Consider the following 19,097-nt stretch of genomic DNA (forward strand, 5'->3'; position numbering starts at 1 on the left):
AAGGGCCCGGAAGTGGCGTCATCGCTGAGCCGGGCGGAAGTGACGCGCCGGAGTTCGGCGTGTGGTGCCGCGGGCGCGGAGGGACCGGGCCTGGCCGGGCCCGGGATGGACCCGGCGGCCGAGCACCGGCAGCAGCTCCGCAGCGTGAGCCTCGGGCCGGGGGCGGGGGCGGCGTGGCCCGCGAGGCCTTCATGGGAGGTCCCGGGTGCGGTGGCGTGTCCCGGCGTGTCCGGCCGTGGGATCTCGAGGTGTCGGGCTCGCCGGAGAACCGGCGGGGTCCTGGAAGGGACCCGGGCGTCTCGGGCTGGCCGGGGGCCACTGCGGGACTCGCGGTGGGTGTCGGGGGTCCCGGCCCGGTCCGCCCGGTGTGACCCGCGCCTGCTCCCCAGCTGCGGGACTTCCTGCTGGTCTACAACCGCATGACCGAGCTCTGCTTCCGCCACTGCGTCTGCAGCCTCAACTACCGGCTGCTCACGGGCCGCGAGGTGAGCGGGGCACGGCGCCCGGGTCCGCAGGCCGGGTGTCCGCCGCCCCTGACGCCCTGTCCCCCGCAGGAGTCGTGCCTGGACAGCTGCGCCGCCAGGCTGGTCCGCGCCAACCACCGCCTGATGGGCGCCTACGTGGGGCTGGTGCCCGCGCTGCTGCAGCGCCGCGCCGCCGAGCACGCGGCCGCCGCTGAGCCGGCGCCGGGCCCCGCGGAGCCCGCGGAAGGCGCTCCCGCTGCCGGCACGTAGCAGCAGCTGGCCGCAGCTCCCCGCGGCCGTCGGACGCCACTGGCGGCAGCCCGGCCCGCACGGCCTGAGCGGCCGCATCCCTGCTGCACGGAGCCCCAGGCCGGAGCAGCACCTGCGCTGGGCCCCGGGAGCCCCGAGCAGCGGCTGGGCTGTGCCGGGCACCAGGGAGGGGGGCACAGGAACAGGGGGAAGGCCCCCTAGCCCTCCTGGTTGTGGATTTCTGGGCAGTGGACTGTGAGTACCAATAAAACACCTTCACAGTAATGGCTTAGTGTGACACCTGGGGAGGGCACCAGAACCTGACCTCTGTTCCTTGTTCGGGGGAGCCCGTGGCACAACTGGGAATCCCAGGAATTGCACCTAAACGTGAGACAAACGTCTCTCTGCAGGAGCCCCAGGACACTGTGGGGCCCTGAACATTCTCACTGCAGAGCGGGCACTCAGGGCAGTGCGGGGTAGGTGGCAGGAGCTGCCAGGCCCGTGCCCACCAGCTCAGGGCACGTGTGTGCCTGGCCCCCGGGGGAGCCTGGCCTCTCCCCGCCGCAGCCCCTGGCAGAGGGTGGCAGCTGCAGGCCCAGGACAGGGCTTGGGGCAGGTAAGCAGTAGCCCCAGTACAGAAATAAAGTGATATATTCGTGTACAAAACATGCTCCTGCAGCCCGGCCGGGCACTCCCGCACATATAAATAAGGCCCGGGCCGGGCTCCCTCTGTCCTGCCCGCGGGGGCCAGCGCCTGCGCCGGGGCCACCCCTCCCGCGGGATCCCCGGGCTGGCCGGGGTCACTTGAGGTCCACGTCAAAGTCCAGCACCAGCAGCTTGGTCTCCTCGGTGCCGTTGCGGCTGCCCACGGCGCACACCAGCTTGGTGTTGGAGGCGCGGATGCGCCACACCACGCCCCCGGAGCCGCCGCTCTCCAGCGCCACCAGGTTCCGCACGAACTCCCCCGTCTTCAGGTCCCACAGCTTCACCGTGCCGTCGTCCGAGCTGGTCACCACGAACTTGGAGCTGAACTGCAGGCAGGTGACGGCACTCTGGTGCTTGCTGGGACCTAGGGGGAGGCACCCGTGAGCGCCACAGCTGCTGCTGGGTGACATGGCACCTCAGAGCCAGCCAGCCCTGGCTCCCCAGGGACACACAGCACTCTGCCCAGACGCAGCTGGCAGCTTAGAGCCAGCCCAGCCCAGCCCCGCGGCCCCCCGAGGGTGAGGAGTGCCCTCTCACCCTGCAGCGTCTGCAGGCACTGCCCCGTCTTGATGTCCCAGATCTTGACGGTGGAGTCGGCGTTGCCGGACACGAGGATGTTGTCGCGCAGCTCCATGCCGCTGGTGAGGGACTGGTGCCCCATGAGCGTGTGCAGGCAGTTCCCACTCTCCACATCCCACACGCGGATTGAAGTGTCCAGGGACCCGCTCACGATGTGCGTCCCATCAAACTGCCAGAAGGAAGGGGTCCAGCTCAGGACCAAGGACAGGAGTGTCCCTGCTTTGGGGTGCAGCCCACAGCTCTGGATCCCCTGGTTTGGGATAGAGCACCCCCCCAGTATCAGCAGAGACCCTAGTTCAGCAGATGAGACAGGCTCATACACCTCTCGGCTTTTTGGACTGTAGAAATGCTCCAGGGAAGGGGCACGGAGGAGTGTTTGTGTCCACAGCCTGTGTGTGTGGGGAGTGGGGTCAGGGGGGCAGAGACTGTCCCCACAGGACACAAACACGGTCCATGTGTCCTTGCAGTGCAGATACATCCCCTTCAGGGCACACATATCCCTGCAAATCTCACGGGGCCTTGCATGACACAGGCACAGCCTGTTGGTCTCTACAGCACACGTGGGACCTCTGGCACAGCTTGTGCCCATGACTGGAAGGCAGGGGAGTGATAGGGCAAGCCAGCAGGAAGGCAGGTTGTACCTGAGGGAGCAGGGAGGGCAGGATGTATCTGCAGGGTTGTACCTGAGGAAGCAGGGAGGGCAGGATGTACCTGTACGGCTGGAGGGATGTACCTGAGGGAGCAGGGAGGGCAGGGCAGCTGGAGGGGGAGCAGCAGGAGGGGATGCACACGGGGCTGTACCTGCAGCGAGTAGACACGGTTGGTGTGCCCCTGCAGCGTGTGGGTGCAGCTCTCGCTCTCGGGGTCCCACACCTTGACCGTGTAGTCGTAGGCACCGCTGACCACCTTGTTGCCGTCGTACTGGACGCAGCGCACGGCCGCCACGTGGCCCATCAGCACGTGCAGGCACTGCCCCGTCTCGATGTCCCAGAGCCGCAGCGTGGCGTCCCGGGAGCCGCTCACCACCCTGCAGGCGAGGGCACGCGTGGGGCCCAGCTGCCGGGGCAGCGTGGGTGAGCACCCCAGCCCCGTGGCTGTGCCCCTCGCAGCGCACCCACAGCCCCTGCCGCACCTGTTGCCGTGCAGGTGCATGCAGCGCACGGTGGAGGTGTGCCCGTACAGGGTGTGCACGCACTCGCCGCTGTCCGCGTTCCACACCTTCAGCGTGCGGTCCGTGGAGCCACTGATGACAATGCTGTCCCTCATCTGGGAGGACCAAACCCCCCCAGTGTGGCCCACCAGCGTCTGCACGCACTGTGGGGAACAGGACACGAGGGACAGGTGAGCCTCTCACAGCTCCCCGCCCCTGAAACAGCACAGAGGAGCAGCACAACCCCGTGTCCTTGTCACAAAGGGCCCAAACTGACCCCAGGAGCCAGGGTGTAATCCCACCTGTGCCCAGCACAGGGAGAGGGTCCCTGCCCCAAAGCCCCGTGGCACTGTGACAATGCCACACTCACTGCCCTGGTGACAGTGACACTCACCTCCCCTGTGACAGCTGACCATACTTTGAGCGTGTTGTCATCAGAGCCGCTCACTATGCGATTCCCACAGAACTGCAGGCAGGTGATCACATGGTCATCGTGGCCCTTCAGCACCTGTGGGAGTACACGAGTGTGTGGGGGGCAGCGTGGCCCCTCCAGCCAGCAGGACCCCCCAGCACAGTGAGCAGTGGCAAGGCAGCAGAGCTGGGGTGTGTGGTGTGTCTGGCAGCTGCTCAGGGACAGGGGTTACAGGAGAACAAGGAGTGGGGGCTCAAGAACCCAGCAGCAAGAGAAGGGGTGGCAGGGACTCTGCCCAGAGGCGGGAGGGACCTACTAGCATCCTGGGAGCCTGCACAGAACACAGTTAAACCCTGTGACACCGCACCTTCCCTGGGTGCTGGGGCTGGCTGCAGCCCTGCATGGGGCCTTGGAGAGGGGCAAAGGAAGGGACCCACTTCTCCAGGCCCAGGGGACCTCATTTCTGCTGCCCTCACTGCTCTGAGCAAGCCAGATCTGATCCCCATGGAAGATCCTGTACCAGCTTCCCCATACCAGTGACCTATGCTCTGTCCCCAAAGGGAACCCACCAGCCCCTCAATTCTCCATGGCTCACCTTGGGGACCACAGCTCCCCACAGCCTGTCCCCAGGGACACCCGGACCCAGCTGGGACACGCAGCTCTCCGGAGCTGTCCCCAGGGACAGCCAGACCCACCTTGGGGGGCCGCAGCTCCCCGCTGCGCCAGTTCATGTCGATGCGGTGCTGGCGCAGGAAGGCGAATTTCCAGGGGCTGTACATGAAGCCGGGGCTGAGCAGGCGCCGCTTCCGCAGGTGCAGGGGCTCCTCGATCCCTGCAGGGACAACACGGCGCTGCCTCACCTGGGTCAAGCCCGGGGTGGCCCCCAGCCCCCAGCCGGGAGGACCCTCACCCTCCTCACGGCACTTCTCCCTCCAGAGCAGGTTGTCCTCGGCCAGCACCCTCCAGTAGCGGCACGTCTGGGCGGCACGGAGCAGGTCCCGCGGCTCCAGGAAAGACAGGACGTACAGGGCCAGCTGTGGGGGGATAAGGGTCACAGAGGGGGCACCAGGGGGCATGTCAGGCCAGGCCCTGGTCCCCAGGCTTCGCTCACCTCCTTGGGCAGCAGGGAGATGAAGTCCCGCTGGAACTGGGGCTCGATGACCTGCATCATGTACTTGATCTGCGCTGGCTCGCAGCGGTCGATGAGCTCATCCAGGGCCAGCAGCTTCTCAGGGCCGCTCCAGCGCTGCAGGGGGACCCCCAGTGACCCCGGCTCTGTGTCCCCAGCTAGCCCAGCCACAGCCCTGGCAGCCAGGCCTCCTGTCCCAGGCCAGGAGCCTGAGGCAGCTGGGACTTTGGTGGGTCACAGGTGCTGTGTGACAGGTGACACCACGCCTGGCCAGGGCTGAAACCTTCTCTATGCTTCCTCACACCAACAAAACCACCCAAAATCCACTGTAGGCCCAACCCCTGCCCATCGTACCCAGGCTGCTGGAGCCAGCAGGTGACCATACCTGGAAGGTGCGGAGCCAGTCCTGTAGCTCAGGGGGAGGGGCCACCGGGGGGATGTGCCGGCGCCGGGCGTGCCCCACCTTAGCATTGCGCAGGTCCCCAAAGGTGGTCGTGGGGCTGGGTGTGCAGGGACCCAGCGTCCTGGGAGAAACACAGGCACAGCTGAGGCCAGAGCACCGCTCTGGGCCACAGTGCTCCAGAGGCTCTTGAACTGGCTCCTGCCAGTGGGAGCTCCACCCCACTGACCCCTTCTCCTTGCTCCCACCCTGCTGACCCCTTGCCCAGACATTCAGCCCAGCCTGTTCAGCAGACAGGCAACTGCTCAGGGTTGCATCTCCCTGGGCCAATCCCTGCTCAACCCAAGTGGCTCCACCATCCTCCTGGGGAAGGCAGCAGGAGCCATGTGCTGCCCCAGCACACAGGACCCCCTTCAGCAGCTGCACTCAAGAGCCCCCCTACCCCTCACCTGCCATAGTCAGAGCCCTTGCACAGCTTCTTCCCGGGGGACAGGGTCCGGCCATCTGGCCCATTCTCTGACTTCCGCTTCATCTGTGGAACACAGCAGGTTGGAGTGGCTGGAGAAACCCAGGCAGACCCCCACAGACCCCCTGCCCACAGCTGATCCTTGCAGACCCCTACAGGCCACCCACCAGAACCGACCCCTGCAGGCCCCTTGCCCAGAGCTATGGGGCAGACCCCCACCTGCTCCTGCTTTCTCCCTCCAGGGTCTCTACAGCAACTAAGGACCCCTGTGCAGGGCAGGGTCTGCATGGCGACAGGGGCAGCGTCTCCCTCCCCAGCCCCAGCAGCCAGGCCCCACGGAGCCCCCGCACCTTGGGGCGCAGGTGCCGCAGCAGCCCCCCGTCCCCCGTGCGCTGCAGGTAGTCGATCCAGCGCTCTCCCAGCGTGTAGTACAGGTAGACGTTGCTGCTGTCTTCCCCCTCCTCGCTGCAGCAGCTCCCTTCCTCCTCCTCCTCCTCCTCTTCTTCCTCCTCCTCCTCCCGGGTGGACCTGGGGGGCTCCTGTGGTCCCCGCCCCCCAGACCCATCAGGGTCTGCTCCAGACCTGGGGGTACCCTTCCAGGGGTGCTCCTGCTCCCAAGGCCCTGGCGCCTCCTCCTCCTCCTCCTCAGCCACCACCTGAGCAGGGAAAAGGCAGGGAGCAGGGCTGACTCTCCTGCTGGAGACCAGGAGCAGGACAAGGGCTGAGAGTGCTGCAGGATAGCTGCCAGAGGGAGCCACAGCCCTGCAGCACAGGGGCTCCACCCAACAGCACTGTGGGGGCTGCAGGGCAACCACACCCATGAGCTCCTCCACAATCCTACAGGTGCAGCTCTCTCTGTCTGCTCGCCACGAGCTTCTTCCCCTGAGCCCCCCCGGAGCCAGACCTCCTCCCTCATCCCCACACCTGGCAGCAGGAACCCCTCTGCACCCACCTGTGCCGCAGCTGCCCTGCGCTCCTCGCTGTCCCCCAGGGGAGCGGCGCTGGCCCGCGGGGGCCCCTCGGGGCCGGGGCAGCGCCGGCACGTCATGCGCTGGCTGTTGAGCTCTAGGATGCGTGTGGTGATGCCCTTGACGTGCAGCAGGTCATCCAAGCAAGTGAAGCCCTTCAGCTCCTGCGCAGAGGGAAGTCAGCCCTACCCAGAACAGAATCCCTCCTGCTCCCAGAGCCCCCTGCCCCAGCGGCCCCGCGGGGAAGAGTCACAGTGCTGCGGAAGGGGGGCAGCAGCCCAAAGCTGCCGGCTGGGGCAGGAGCACTGTGCCCCCAGATGAGCAGCACGGACAGCGAGGCTGCAGCTCCAGGCCAGGGGAACAGCTGCACACGTGAAGATGCACACACGTGAGGCACCCACGGTGCCGCGGGACCCCGGGCACTGCCCGGCCCCGACCGGCGATCAGCAGCCTCCGTCACCCGGCACAGCTCTCGGAGCGCCCGCCAGGGGCGGAACCGGCGGGCCGGGCCGTCCTGGGGCAGGGCTCGACAGACAACCAGTGCCACCCGGGAAGGGCCCGCCTGGCCCCTCTGACCAGGCACGGCTCGTGCGACGGTGCTGCTGCTGCTCCCCACAAAGGGCTGCGAGTAACAGCACCGCCCGGACAGGCCCTGCCGAGAGCACCCTCCCGTTGTGTCACGGTTCCTGCCCTCCCGCCTCCCGGTGTTTCCGAGCGTACGTGCCCACAGCGCTCGGACATCCACCCCTCCACCTCCTCTCCGAGCCCCAGACACGCCAAGCGGTGCCAGCTCTGCCTCGCCCGGCCGCGGCGCTGCCCATCCCAGTGGCACCGGGGCACGGCTGCCCTGCCGCCGCCGCGCCCGCCGGGCCGGGCCCGCGGTGCCGCTCCCTCTGCCCCGGCCGGGGCACCGCTGCCCGCAGGGTCGCGCCCCGCCATCGCGGCTGACGGCGCTCGGAAGCCGTCGGGGCGCGGAGCCGGTCCCGTTCCCCCGGTTCCCCGCTCGGCTCGGGGCGCCGTCGGGACCCGGCAGCACCGGGGGCGGCTGCGCTCGCCCAAACCCGCGGGCTCGGGGCGGGACTCGGCGATCCCGGCCCCCCACCCGGCCCGGCTACCAGCACGGAAACAGCCCTGTCGCCCCCGCACTCCTCCTGCGGCCCCCGCCCCGGGACCGACACCGCCACGGCCACCCCCGCCTCGGCGTCCCGGCCCGAGTAGCTCAGCGCGGGGCGCCGTCCCCGCCGCTCCCCCCGCGCACCTCTCTCTTGCGGACGATACCGCGGGCACGGCGGCGGCCGATGCCGCTGAGGGCACCCTCCAGCTCGGCCACGCCGGCGCGGTTGATGTCGAGCTTGGCCCCGGCGGGACCCGGCCCCGACATCCCGGTACCGGTCCCGGGCGCTGCCGCCGCGCAGGCCTGACCGCACCGCGCAGGCGCGGCCCCGCCCCCCACACGCGCAGGCGTAGCTGTGAGGAAGCAGCCGCTTTATTGGCGATTGCGCGCGTGGGCGGGGCCAGCCGCCGTGGCCCCGCCCCCTGGCGGCGCTCCGGTCACCGGCGCTTGTACAGACACGGCCGCAGGCGCAGCCCGGGAGCGGGGCCGGGCCGGGCCGGGCCCGTCTTGGTGAACTCCAACACGTAGAAATAGGAACTGGAGAGGTCCTGGGGGCGCGGGGACACCCGGCTGTTACCGGCAGCCCGGAGCCCCCATCATCACCACAGCCCCGGAATCCCCAGCCCTCCGGCACCACTCAACGACGCCTCACAGAACCCCGGGTCGCCCCTGCCTCCTTCCAGACCCCCACGGTGCCCAGAGCCTGGCTCCAAAGCCCTTGTCCGGCCTGAGTGCCCCAGCCCCTGGCATACTCCTCTAGACGCCCAACACACCCATCACCAACCCCACACCACAATTCCTCCAGGCCCCGGGACCCCCAAGCCCCTCCTGGGCTACACGCCCACCTCCAGGCCCTGCACTGCAGTCCCAGTGTGCTCCAGGCCCCCCTCATCCCCTCCCCAGCCCTGGGACCCCAGCCAATCTGCATCCCAAACTGCCACAGTGTGTCCCCACAGTTCCCAGGACCTCCAAGCCTTCCCCCAGGACTCCACCCCTGTGCGTACACATCCCCCCGTTCTCCCACCTGCAGTCCCCCATGCACCAATCCCTCCCACCTCCATCTCCTTTCACAACCCCTGGTATCCTCCACACCAGGCCGGCCTCAGTACGCCCCCCCCCCCCCCTCCAGGGACCCCTTCCCTGGGCCCCCTGGTTCCTGCTGCTCCCAGTGCCCAGCCCTAGGCACACACCTTGGAGACGGTCTTGAAGCCCAGCTGTGTCATGGCCCTCAGGAAGGCACGGGTGTCCTCGAAGCGGCTGGCCACCTCGGCCACCAGCAGGGTCCCCCTGCGGTCACCGGAGCTCTGAGCAGGTGTCCAGGCATCGCCAGGACGCTGCTCAGCAGCCCTGCCCCAATCCCCCACTGCCCCAGCAGCTCTGCCTACCCGAGCTTGAGCACACGGTTGGCCTCTGCCAGGATCTCCTGCAGGTTGGTGCCCATCAGCGCCAGGCAGAACACGGCCACGTCCACCGCCTCAGCCGCCAGCGGCACCTGCCCACGCCGGGACAGCCCCGGAGGAGGAGGAGGATGACTGGGCCTGGAAGCCGCCCTGCACACCCCCGGGAGCAGGAGGAGGAGGATGGCGGTGTTGATGGGGCAGGGACACGGCCCGGACTGCCCAGGCTCGCGGATTCAGCCGTGCCCCAGGCACAGGCCCAGCTTTCGAGCAGGCACACCGGTGCTTCCCCCGCCCCACGGGACCCTCGGGATCGCGGTCCCCGTGCCCGCCCTCCCCGCCGCGGGGCTGCCCCGTACCTTGGCCATGTCACAGACGGTGACCCGCGGGCTCAGTGGCACCAGGTCGAAGCAGTGCACCTGGTTCTTGACGCTGGCAGCCAGCGTGCAGTCCCCGCAGCCGAAATCCGCCACCACCAGCGATGCGGGGCTGGGACGGGGACGGCGGGCTCAGAGTGGCCGGGACGGCGCCTTGGCCCCACCGCTCCCGGTCCCCCGATCACTCCCGGTCCCCCGGATCGCTCCCGGGCCCCACCGCCCCCCCGGCTCTCCGTTCAGCCCCCGGCCCCGCTCCCGGTCCCCGGTCCACGTTGCCGCCAGGCCCCGCTCACCGGCGGCGCAGGTAGCGCACGATGCGCTGCACCGGGCGCTCGGGCCAGCGCCGCACCTGCCGCTCGAAGCCGCGGTGGTAGAGGCGGAAAGCGGCGGGGTCGTCGCGGAAGAGCCGCGCCGCGTCCCGGCTGCTGCCGGTGTAGAGCTGCTGGTTCAGGTAGCGGAACCGGGCGCCGAGCAGCCGCTCCTCCATCCGCGCACGGAGCGCGGCCGCGCGGCCCGAGCGCGGCTCCGGCGGAGCCTCGGCGGGACCCGGCGGCTCCGGGGGGCCCGGCCCGGAGCCCCGCTCCCCGTCCGGTGCCGCCGACGGCTCCTGCTGCCGCAGCCGCTTCTGCCGGTTCCGCCGCTGCCGGCGGCTCAGTCCCGCCGGCTCCCCGCGCTCCTCCGCCGGCTCAGCCGCGCCGTCTGCGGGCATCGAGAGGGGCCCAGGGCGCGGAGGCGGCTCCCCCCTGCCGCCGGGCCCCGGGGCCGTCCCGGTACCTGTGTCCGGCCGCTGCCCAACCTGCCGGGGCTCGTCGGGACCGGCCGGGAGCTCCCCCGCCGCGGCCCGCGGCTCGCCGGCCTTCTTCCGCTTCCGGGGCCGCTTCCGCGCCGCCTCGCCGTCCCGAGCGGCCCCGGGCAGCCGCCTCTTCCCGGGGGTCCTGCGCACAGCGGGGCCCGGTAACGTCCCCGCGCCCGGGACCGGCCCGGCCCGCCGCCCCAGCTCCGCCCCCTTACCGGCCGGCCCGGGCGCTCCGGGGCAGCGGCTCCGCTGCATCGTCCCAGCCCTGCTCCGCGAACATGGAGCGAGGACCCTCGCTCGGTACCGGGACGCACGTGCTCCCGCGGCGGACACAGCCCCTCCTCGCGGCCCGGAGGACCGGGCGGGGCCGGGGGCTGCACGGGCGGTGCCACGGGCGGCCCGCCCCGCCCGGCCGGGAGCCGCGCCCCCGGTCACTCGGCACGCCCCGCACCCGTACCGCAGCCCGCCCGCCCGCCCGCGCTCCCCGTCCCGCCCCGCCCCGGACCGTGCCGTGTGGCGGAGCAGCCGCCGGGGCGGGTTCCGGCCGGCAGAGGGCGCGCTCTCGGGCGGAGCCCCCGCCTTCCCCGCGCCCGCCGCAGCCGCCGCCCTGCGGAGCCGCCGGGACACGCACCCGGTAACGGCGGGACGGCACCCGCGCCCGGCGGGACAGGTTCGGGAGGCCGCGAGGGCGGCTGCGGGCCACCCAAGCGGGGGCAGGGCCGGACGGAGCCCGGACGGAGCCGGAGCCAGGGCCGGGCCGGGGCGGGAGCTGCTGGGGAGCGGTGGGGGGCGCAGGGAAGGGATCCGGGTACCGGGGAGGGGTGAGTGGCGCAGGGAAGCGTTGGGGTGCACGGGAGAGTTGAGGGTACAGGGAAGGGATCGGGGTACAGGACTGGGGGCACAGGGGAGGGTTGGGGGTACACCGGAGGGTTGGGGGTACACGGGAGAGTTGGGGGTGCCGGGAAGGATTGGGGTACAGGGGAGAGTTGGGGGTACAGGGGAGAGGTGGGGGTACACGGGAGAGTTGGGGGCTGAAGGGGAGGCATTGGGGTACAGGGGAGAGTAGGGGTGCAGGGGAGAGGTGGGGGTACACGGGAGGGTTGGGGTACACGGGAGGGTTGGGGGTGCACGGGAGAGTTGGGGTACACAGGAGGGACCGATGTGGCCGCAGGGCAGAGCGGGGCCCCAGCAGCTGGTTCGGGGTGACACCGGGCACTGTGTGTCCCCATGCCGTGCCCTGCCCCGGGCGCTGGGCAGGCCGAGGCAGGCACTGCCCATCCGGGCAGGGCTGCGGGACTGGGCAGGGGCCGGTGGGTGACAGTGGGCACAGTCCCGGCCGAGCTGGGGACAGGGTGGGGCCAGCACGGGGTGTCATCGCTGCGGGGTGAGGTCCCACAGGGCCGGGACTAGTGTGGCATGTCCTGGGGACCCCTTTTCATGGGGTGCCCCCAAATGGGCGGGGGATAAATCTCATCCGGGAGTGTGGGTGTTCTGGTGCCGGGACAGGGCCAGTTCTGCTGTGGCTGTGCTGGGGCCATGCTGGGGTGTACGAGACCCTGGCAAAAATCCGGGGTTCTGCGTCCCCCTCTCGGAGCTGCCTGGGGCAAGGGGTGCAGGCAGGGCCCTGGGGGACAGCTGGCGGTGCTGGCAGCTGGTGGGGGTCCTGTGTGTCTGGGTGGGCAGCAGGTCCAGGGGATCCTCCAGCAGCAGGTTTGAGCCCCAGTGGGTGCATGTCGGGATGCCATATTCAATCTGACTGTCCCCACGCTGTGAGACACTGTGCGTCCCTGCTCAGATCACAGATCACTGGACAGCGGGTGCCACGCTCGCAGCCGGGGGCTCGGGGACACGGGCAGCAGGAGGGAGCTCAGTGCCTGGCTCTGAGCTGGGGTGTCCATGGATGTTCCATGTCCATGGGCTCCTCCATGCACGAGGCTTTGGGGTCTCTTTTTCTGAGCATGGCCTGTGCCAGGCCCAGCCAAGTGGGTCAGGAGGGTCATGGGGCTGCAGGATCCCATGCCAGGGACGTTGAGTTACCCCAGTCCCGTTCCCCCACCAGATCTGCGGGGTCCCATCTTGAGGGTGCTGAGCTCCCCAGCCTCACTGCCCCAGAGCTGTGGGCACCGGGGCCAGCTGTGCCTGCTGATAAGCCCGGGGGTGCCAGCCTGGCTTCCTGTGGGCGGCCACGGCCCCGCTGGAGGCACCCGGGATGTTCCCCTTGGGCTGCGGGTCCGGCTCCAGCCCTGACCTCAGCCTGCTGCGGCTTCCTGGAGAGCTGCAGGGACAGGGACAGGGACAGGCGGGAGGCTCCTGTACCTGCTGTTCCAGGGCCCTTCCTGCTGAGGGCCATCGGGGTCTGTCCCCGTGTCCTCACCCACGTCCCCCCGCAGCTGCCATGGACGACATCTTCACGCAGTGCCGGGAGGGCAACGCGGTGGCCGTGCGGCTGTGGCTGGACAACACCGAGAACGACCTCAACCAGGGGTGAGTGGGGCTGGGGGCTCTGCGGGGCGCTGGTTTCCGCTGTCCCCGTGGAAAGGCAGGGGCAGATGGCAGGACGCAGCTCCTCCCCGCTGCAGGAAGTTACCGCATCGCTGAGGCACGAGGCCAAACATCCTCTGGCCGCTTCCTCAGGGCCCGGCCAGGATCAGCTGGGCTGGGGCTGCCTCCCCCGTCCCTGTGGTGGCGGCTGTGTCCCCTGACCTTGTCCTCATGTCCCCGTCCCCTTTCTGGGGAGCACTGTGGCACACGTGTGGGCACACAGCTGGGCCGGGAGTTGTGGGGGCCACTCTGCGTGCCCAGGGCTCTGCTCCCCACAGCGCGTTTGAGGGGTCTCACAGCACTGTGGGGTCCAGTGTGTGCTCACAGCCATTCAGGAGCACGTTTGGGCCGGGCTTGGGGCTCGGAGCATCTGCCTGCAGTGTGTGAGCTGGTGCAGGGTGACCCTGCACCCTGACCCCAGCCAGGCCACGGCCCTGGCATTCCAGACACACTCCAGACAAATGGCCTCCCTTGGTCAGGCCTCCCTGCCCCTCCTGGGGGTCCCAGGCACGTGGAGCTCTCCCAGACCCACAGAAGTGCCCAAGGAACTGTTCTGTGCTGGGCAGCCCCTGCCTGCAGGGCCATGGTGGGGACAAATGGGATCTGCTGTGCCAGGGGGCTGGAGCGGGGCTGGGACCGGGGGGGAGCTGGGCTGGAGGGGAGCCGGGGCTGCAGCAGCCCCTCTGCCAGTTCCTGATCTCCATTTAAGGCCTGGCTGCCACCTCCTCCCTTACTTGGTCATGGAGTGGGGGGATGGGGACAGGATCCAGCTGTGATTCAGCCTTGGAGGAGACAGGATTTGGCCTGGGCTGGTGGGGCCCTGGTGGGGGTGGGAGTGGGATGGATGTTCAGCTCGGTCCCTTGGCCCTGCCGCCGGTGTTGTGAGAATGATGCCAGGGATGCCCGGGGCTACAGGGGGCCTCAGCTGAGCAGAGCCCCCGCCGCCCTGCAGGGACGACCATGGGTTCAGCCCCCTGCACTGGGCGTGCCGCGAGGGCCGCTCCAACGTGGTGGACATGCTCATCATGCGCGGGGCCCGCATCAACGTCATGAACCGCGGCGACGACACGCCGCTGCACCTGGCCGCCAGCCACGGCCACCGCGACATCGTGCAGAAGGTACCTGGCCCCCGCGCCAGCACCTGCCCCGACCCAGCCCCTCACACCAGCCTCGTGGGCCTCGCTCCCCTGGTCACTGCCAGGAGCACCCCTGAGCTCCCCACTCCTCACAAATCCTGCAAATCCCTCTGAGCCCCGCATCAGTTCAGCCCCCTCCCTACAGTGCCCAGTGTGCTGCCCCTGCATCCCCCAGGGCAAGGCACAGGGACAGGGCTGTCCTGGGCTCACAGGGACAGTCCTGGGCTCACAGGGGCTGTCCCGTGTCCCCAGCTGATGCAGTTCAAGGCAGACATCAATGCAGTGAATGAGCACGGGAACACGCCGCTGCACTATGCCTGCTTCTGGGGACACGAGCAGGTGGCTGAGGTGAGTGGGAGCCCGGGCAGGAGGAAGGGGCACTGAGGGGCCATCACAAACCACAGTCCTTGCTGCCTGCTCCCACAGGACCTGGTGGGCAGCGGGGCCCTGGTCAGCATTGCTAACAAATATGGCGAGACCCCCACAGACAAGGCCAAGACACCACTGCGTGAGATCCTGAAAGGTACGAGGGTCTCAGGACCCCACAGCTGACACAGCCTCCAGCCAGCCACAGCAGGCTCGGGGTGCCACCCTCCTCCTCCCTCTGCCTCTGCAGAGCGTGCTGAGAAGCTGGGCCAGAGCCTCACCAAGATCCCCTACAAGGACACGTTCTGGAAGGGCACAACCCGCACCCGGCCCAGTAAGGACTGGGGGTCCCTTTGGGGGTGCCATGGGTCCCCTGTGTCCTGTTGGCACTGCCTCCTGGATCCAGCAGCCAGAGGCATCATCCCCCTTCCACCGCAGGGAACGGGACCCTGAACAAACTCGCTGGGATTGACTTCAAACAGCTGAGCCTGAGCCACAAACTGAACGAGAACCAGTCGGGAGAGGTGGGTCCCTCTCAGCCCCGGCGGGCGCTGTGCCCGTGCAGACGCCGTGTCCTGGCCCTGCTGGGCACAGCCGTTCTGCAGTGCCATGGCCAGCTGCAGGGAGGGAGCTCCCCCCCAGCTCAAGGGGCTCCTTTCTCATTGTGCACCCTTGGTCCCGTGGGCTCCACACAGGGGCCTGGGCATGCTGGGGCCTCTGCACCCCTTTCAGTGCCTGTGTCTGCTCCTCCCCCAGCTGTGGAAGGGGCGCTGGCAGGGCAATGACATCGTAATCAAGATGCTGAGGATCCGGGACTGGACGACGCGGAAGAGCCGGGACTTCAACGAGGAGTACCCAAAACTGCGGTGAGCGCTGCTCGTGCCTGGAGCCACCCCGGAATGTGCTGGGATCCCCACCAGCCCCTGGCCAGGGCACCTTCTCGGGGCCAGCAGCAGCTGCCAGAGTATGGGGCAGGCATACCCAGCTCTGTGGGGCCAGGAACGCTCCAGGGTGGTGGCCAAGGGCTGGGAGGCTCTGGGGGATGGCAGAGGGCAATGAGGGGATGCAGGGAGCCCCTTCCTGTTCTTAGGGCTGTCACTTCTCTTGCAGGATCTTTTCCCACCCCAACGTGCTGCCGGTGCTGGGTGCCTGCCAGGCCCCTCCAGCTCCCCACCCCATTGTCATCAGCCACTGGATGCCCTACGGCTCCCTGTACAACGTCCTGCACGAGGGAACCAGTGAGTTCTGGGGGGTCGCGTGTTTGGGGGCAGCCTCTCCAGCCACAGCCCTGGCTGGACTTGGGGTGGGTTGACCCCGTCCCCCCCCGTTCCCAGATTTTGTGGTGGACCAGATGCAGGCGGTGAAGTTCGCCTTCGACATCGCGCGGGGCATGGCCTTCCTGCACACGCTGGAGCCCCTCATCCCGCGGCACCACCTCAACAGCCGCAGCGTCATGGTGAGCGAGCGCAGCCCCTCGCCCAGCCGGGGGCTCTCGGGGCGGGGGGGCTCCTGCTGACCCCCTGCTGCTGTCCCCAGATCGACGAGGACATGACGGCACGCATTAGCATGGCCGACGTCAAGTTCTCCTTCCAGTGCCCGGGGCGGATGTACGCCCCGGCCTGGGTGGCTCCCGAAGGTGAGTGCCCCGTTCCCAGCCCCCCAGAGCCCCCCGAGCCCCCAGCCCCACTCAGCCCCCAGCCATCCCCAGCCCTGCAGAAGAAGCCAGAGGAGATCAACCGGCGCTCGGCTGACATGTGGAGCTTTGCTGTGCTGCTGTGGGAGCTGGTGACACGTGAGGTGCCCTTCGCTGACCTGTCCAACATGGAGATCGGCATGAAGGTGAGGGCGTGCGAGGATAGCAGCAGAGGAACTCATTTGGGTCAGTTAGGGGAGCAATTTTGGCCATTGAGGCTGGTGAGGCCCTGGCACAGAGAACTTGGGCTGCTCCATCCCCGTGAGTGTTTAGGCCAGGTTGGAGGGGGTGTGCAAGCACCTGGGCAGGTGGAAGGTGTCCCTGCCTGTGGGGGCAGGGTCCCAGCCCTGACTCTGGCTCCTCCTCTGGCCTGCAGGTAGCGCTGGAGGGGCTGCGTCCCACCATCCCCCCCGGCATCTCCCCCCACATCTGCAAACTGATGAAGATCTGCATGAACGAGGACCCGGCCAAGCGCCCCAAGTTCGACATGATCGTGCCCATCCTGGAGAAGATGCAGGAGAAGTAGGGAGGAGGCGCCTGCTCCCTCCAGTGCTGCCTTGCGCCCCCCGCCACCCCCAAGTGCCTTTAGCCCCAGATTCAGGGGGAGCAGAGGACACCCCTCACCCTGAGCCAGCCACGGACACACGGTACAGATGGCACTGCCTGCGCTGGAGCTCTGCAGGCCCCGGCCCCCCAGCCCGGGGCAGCCCCCCCAGCCCGGGGCACGGCGCGTGGCCTGGCCCTGCTGCGGGGGCACAGGGCTGTGGGGCCCCCTGTCCCCCTCGCTGGGCAAAGCCTGACTCAGGACTCAGCCCCCCAAGGCTGGGGGGCAAGGGGCAGCCCAGGAGAGGCCACCTGTGGTGCCCAGCACTGCCCCCGCTTCGCGCTTCACTGGCCACTTCCCTCTGGCCCCAGAATGGCCTCTGGCAACCCAATAAACCTTTGGTATGGAACAAGCTGCTGGGGTACAGGGCGGGGAATGGGGAGAGCTGGAGGTGAGGGGCTGGAGTGACTGGGGGGCTGGGACTCACAGGGGGTGTCCAGGACTCAGGGTGGGGTTGGATTGATGTGGCGCTGCCTTGCACCAATCACCACCCACAGCAACCTGTGGTGCCCAGCACAGGAAGGGTAGATGGGCACAGGGCCCTCGGGAGCTGCCTGCTGCAGGAAGGGTGGGCTCAGGTCCTGTCCCTGGCTCCATTTGCAGTGCAGCCCCCAGGGCATTCCCTTGGGAGGCAAGGGGCAGTTCAGGGAAGGAGGAGGAGTGCTGGCCAGTTCCTGTCCCCTCAGCCCACTCTGCTCCAGCACTGTCGGGAGCACGGAGCCCCCTGAGACGGGCAGAGGGGGGTGAGCATGTAGAGGAGCAGGGCCAGCGCTGGTGGGCGCAGGCACAGGAGCAAGGCTGCCTTCCCTCCAAACCCTGCGAGGTGTTTAATGGCACCGACACGACCCCTGCACCCTGCCCAAGCTCCCCAAGCTCTACGTGAAGTAGTGTGGCTTCTTCACGTTGATGCCGTACTCGGCCAGCGCCGGCGTCAGGTCCTCCATGGTCAGTGTGTACTTCTTGTCCTGGGGACACGGGGCAGGGGTCACAGCAGGGACAGCTGGGGCTGTGGGACCCCCAGGGCACATGGACAGGCGTGTCCCCCTCCCAGAGGAGCTGCTGGGCAGCACTGAGGCATTCCCAGCTCCCCGTGTCCTGTTATCCTGTGCCCTCAGGCGTCCCCAGACACCCAGCACCCAATCCCACTGGCCTTGCAGAGCCCCTGCACCCCAGACATGGCACTGGGAGGGTCCCGGGACCCCTCACTCCAGCTCCTCCCCAAACCCAGAGCTGCAGCCACTGCTGGGGTGGGGGGCACCAACGTGTGCCCACAAGCTCCGTGTGCCCCCCTCGTGTCCCCGCCAGCCCCTGCCCGCCTGCAGGGACGCACCGTGAGCCCGGCAGGGTCTGGGATTCCTGCAGCCCGTGTTCCTGCCCTGGGGGGCTGCAGGCTCAGCCCCGTGCCAGGAGGGCTCCCCGCCTGCCTCGGTGCCCTCACCTTGCTCTTGCTGCGGGAGCTGCCCGAGGCCGTGCCCTTCATCTTGCAGTGCTGCAGCGCGTCGTTGGCGATGTCCGAGATGAACTTCTGTGCGGCCAGTGAGATCAGGCGGATTCTGCGGGACAGGGCCGGTGTCGGTGGGGCGGCAGGGACCCGCGGGCCCCTCTGCCGGAGGGTGAACCCCCGCGGGGCTCCCGGACCCCCCCGCCCCGCGGCCACTCACATGCGGGGGTCCGAGGCCTCAAACCCCGCCCGGTTCAGGTAATATCCCGTGACGGCGTCCGGGATCTGCGGAGGGAAGAGTTGGAACAGCTCCAGGGCGCCGCGGGAGCGCTTCCACATCCTGTATCCCGCGGCACGGGAGCCGCCCCGTGTCCCGGCACCGCGGGACTGCCCCACGTCCCGGCACCGGCCCCGTGTCCCGGCACCGCGGGACCCGCCCCGTCCCGTCCCCCAGGAGCCGCCCTGTGTCGGTACCGTGGGCGTGTAGTCCTCCAGCTGCATGAGGAAGTCCACGAGCGGCGTGGTAGACACCACGGGCTTCACGTCGCCGTTGGCCGCGGGCGGCACGTACACGCCGTTGGACATGGCCCCGTCCGGGGGGGCGGCCACGGCCGCGGACACCGGCACTGCGGGACAGCACGGTCAGCGCCGGGAGCCCCGCTGGTACCGGCACCGGCACTGCGGGACAGCACTGTCAGCACCGGGAGCCCCGCTGGTACCGGCACCGGCACTGCGGGACAGCACTGTCAGCGCCGGGAGCACCACCGGCACAGCACGCTCAGCGCCACCCGGACACCCGCGCCACCGGACGCCGCTCCCCGGCCAGAGCGGCTCGGGGCGGCCCGCGGGGCTCCCGCACCCGGGGCCCATCCCCCGCCGGCCCCACCGCGACTCACCGGGCCCCCTCGCGCCGGCCGCACAGCCCTCGGAGGCCCGCGCCGCGCCGCCCCCCGCAGCCGGCGCCGCCCCGGACCCGGCGCTGCCCACGGCGGCCGGGCTGGGCTTGCTGCCCTCGGCGGGGCCTGGCGGGGCCGCCGGGGCGGCGGGCGCGGGATCGGGATCGGCGCTGCCGCTCATGGTCCCGGCACCAGCCTCCGCTCCGCGCCTGCG

The 19,097-nt window shown here is 69.4% G+C and overlaps 5 protein-coding genes across 8 annotated transcripts; 2 read left to right on the forward strand and 3 right to left on the reverse strand.

Annotated features, from left to right (window-relative positions):
• Positions 1 to 38: 38 nt before the first annotated feature.
• Positions 39 to 979, forward strand: TIMM10B (translocase of inner mitochondrial membrane 10B). 2 transcript variants are annotated; one of them, XM_058800346.1, is made up of 3 exons: positions 39 to 144; positions 390 to 485; positions 555 to 979. In XM_058800346.1, exons 1-3 carry the CDS (start codon positions 106 to 108, stop codon positions 732 to 734), a joined length of 315 nt encoding a protein of 104 aa, XP_058656329.1. In that variant the 5' UTR covers positions 39 to 105; the 3' UTR covers positions 735 to 979. The 2 variants fall into 2 exon arrangements, with proteins under 2 accessions (XP_058656329.1, XP_058656327.1); XM_058800344.1 differs by having other exon boundaries at positions 57 to 144; positions 390 to 979.
• A 375-nt stretch (positions 980 to 1,354) lies between these two features.
• Positions 1,355 to 8,101, reverse strand: LOC131572481 (F-box/WD repeat-containing protein 7-like). Its single transcript, XM_058825683.1, has 13 exons — positions 7,781 to 8,101; positions 6,507 to 6,686; positions 5,905 to 6,210; positions 5,538 to 5,620; positions 5,074 to 5,212; positions 4,671 to 4,805; positions 4,470 to 4,593; positions 4,255 to 4,391; positions 3,542 to 3,655; positions 3,130 to 3,311; positions 2,799 to 3,024; positions 1,956 to 2,166; positions 1,355 to 1,782 (listed from the first exon to the last, which is right to left on the reverse strand). The coding sequence occupies exons 1-13, from the start codon at positions 7,901 to 7,903 to the stop codon at positions 1,514 to 1,516; spliced, it is 2,229 nt and encodes a 742-aa protein (XP_058681666.1). The 5' UTR covers positions 7,904 to 8,101; the 3' UTR covers positions 1,355 to 1,513.
• On the reverse strand, positions 7,865 to 10,546 carry RRP8 (ribosomal RNA processing 8). Its single transcript, XM_058825684.1, has 6 exons — positions 10,422 to 10,546; positions 9,704 to 10,345; positions 9,393 to 9,522; positions 9,022 to 9,128; positions 8,827 to 8,923; positions 7,865 to 8,184 (listed from the first exon to the last, which is right to left on the reverse strand). Exons 1-6 carry the CDS (start codon positions 10,484 to 10,486, stop codon positions 8,074 to 8,076), a joined length of 1,152 nt encoding a protein of 383 aa, XP_058681667.1. The 5' UTR covers positions 10,487 to 10,546; the 3' UTR covers positions 7,865 to 8,073.
• Positions 10,547 to 10,752: 206 nt separating this feature from the next.
• Positions 10,753 to 16,889, forward strand: ILK (integrin linked kinase). Of its 3 annotated transcripts, none has more exons than XM_058825402.1 (13): positions 10,753 to 10,876; positions 12,597 to 12,690; positions 13,700 to 13,865; positions 14,136 to 14,231; positions 14,310 to 14,406; positions 14,500 to 14,583; positions 14,688 to 14,773; positions 15,006 to 15,115; positions 15,360 to 15,487; positions 15,584 to 15,705; positions 15,786 to 15,885; positions 15,958 to 16,088; positions 16,319 to 16,889. In XM_058825402.1, the coding sequence occupies exons 2-13, from the start codon at positions 12,602 to 12,604 to the stop codon at positions 16,466 to 16,468; spliced, it is 1,359 nt and encodes a 452-aa protein (XP_058681385.1). In that variant the 5' UTR covers positions 10,753 to 10,876; positions 12,597 to 12,601; the 3' UTR covers positions 16,469 to 16,889. The 3 variants fall into 3 exon arrangements, with proteins under 3 accessions (XP_058681385.1, XP_058681386.1, XP_058681387.1); XM_058825403.1 differs by having other exon boundaries at positions 10,786 to 10,840; XM_058825404.1 differs by lacking the exon at positions 10,753 to 10,876 and adding an exon at positions 11,008 to 11,027.
• Positions 16,890 to 17,302: 413 nt separating this feature from the next.
• TAF10 (TATA-box binding protein associated factor 10) lies at positions 17,303 to 19,064 on the reverse strand. Its single transcript, XM_058800322.1, has 5 exons — positions 18,884 to 19,064; positions 18,462 to 18,613; positions 18,208 to 18,272; positions 17,985 to 18,099; positions 17,303 to 17,511 (listed from the first exon to the last, which is right to left on the reverse strand). The coding sequence occupies exons 1-5, from the start codon at positions 19,062 to 19,064 to the stop codon at positions 17,422 to 17,424; spliced, it is 603 nt and encodes a 200-aa protein (XP_058656305.1). The 3' UTR covers positions 17,303 to 17,421.
• Between the last annotated feature and the right edge of the window lie 33 nt (positions 19,065 to 19,097).

The sequence above is a fragment of the Ammospiza caudacuta genome, chromosome 2, assembly GCF_027887145.1.
Source record: "Ammospiza caudacuta isolate bAmmCau1 chromosome 2, bAmmCau1.pri, whole genome shotgun sequence".
Taxonomy (NCBI): domain Eukaryota; kingdom Metazoa; phylum Chordata; class Aves; order Passeriformes; family Passerellidae; genus Ammospiza; species Ammospiza caudacuta.

Coding starts and splice junctions, on each gene's coding strand:
- TIMM10B (XM_058800344.1), top strand. CDS start 106: ATGGACCCGGCGGCCGAGCACCGGCAGCAGCTCCGCAGC. Junction 145..389: donor ACCGGCAGCAGCTCCGCAGC/GTGAGCCTCGGG, acceptor CCTGCTCCCCAG/CTGCGGGACTTCCTGCTGGT.
- LOC131572481 (XM_058825683.1), bottom strand. CDS start 7,903: ATGTCGGGGCCGGGTCCCGCCGGGGCCAAGCTCGACATCAACCGCGCC. Junction 6,211..6,506: donor GCAGGGCAGCTGCGGCACAG/GTGGGTGCAGAG, acceptor TTCCCTGCTCAG/GTGGTGGCTGAGGAGGAGGA. Junction 3,656..4,254: donor GGGAGCTGCGGCCCCCCAAG/GTGGGTCTGGCT, acceptor GTACTCCCACAG/GTGCTGAAGGGCCACGATGA.
- RRP8 (XM_058825684.1), bottom strand. CDS start 10,486: ATGTTCGCGGAGCAGGGCTGGGACGATGCAGCGGAGCCGCTGCCCCGG. Junction 9,129..9,392: donor CCGTCTGTGACATGGCCAAG/GTACGGGGCAGC, acceptor CGGCGTGGGCAG/GTGCCGCTGGCGGCTGAGGC. Junction 8,924..9,021: donor AACCGTGTGCTCAAGCTCGG/GTAGGCAGAGCT, acceptor CGGTGACCGCAG/GGGGACCCTGCTGGTGGCCG.
- ILK (XM_058825402.1), top strand. CDS start 12,602: ATGGACGACATCTTCACGCAGTGCCGGGAGGGCAACGCGGTGGCCGTG. Junction 13,866..14,135: donor ACCGCGACATCGTGCAGAAG/GTACCTGGCCCC, acceptor CCGTGTCCCCAG/CTGATGCAGTTCAAGGCAGA. Junction 15,116..15,359: donor GAGGAGTACCCAAAACTGCG/GTGAGCGCTGCT, acceptor CTTCTCTTGCAG/GATCTTTTCCCACCCCAACG.
- TAF10 (XM_058800322.1), bottom strand. CDS start 19,064: ATGAGCGGCAGCGCCGATCCCGATCCCGCGCCCGCCGCCCCGGCGGCC. Junction 18,100..18,207: donor GAGGCCTCGGACCCCCGCAT/GTGAGTGGCCGC, acceptor CCTGTCCCGCAG/AATCCGCCTGATCTCACTGG. Junction 17,512..17,984: donor GCTCCCGCAGCAAGAGCAAG/GTGAGGGCACCG, acceptor CCGTGTCCCCAG/GACAAGAAGTACACACTGAC.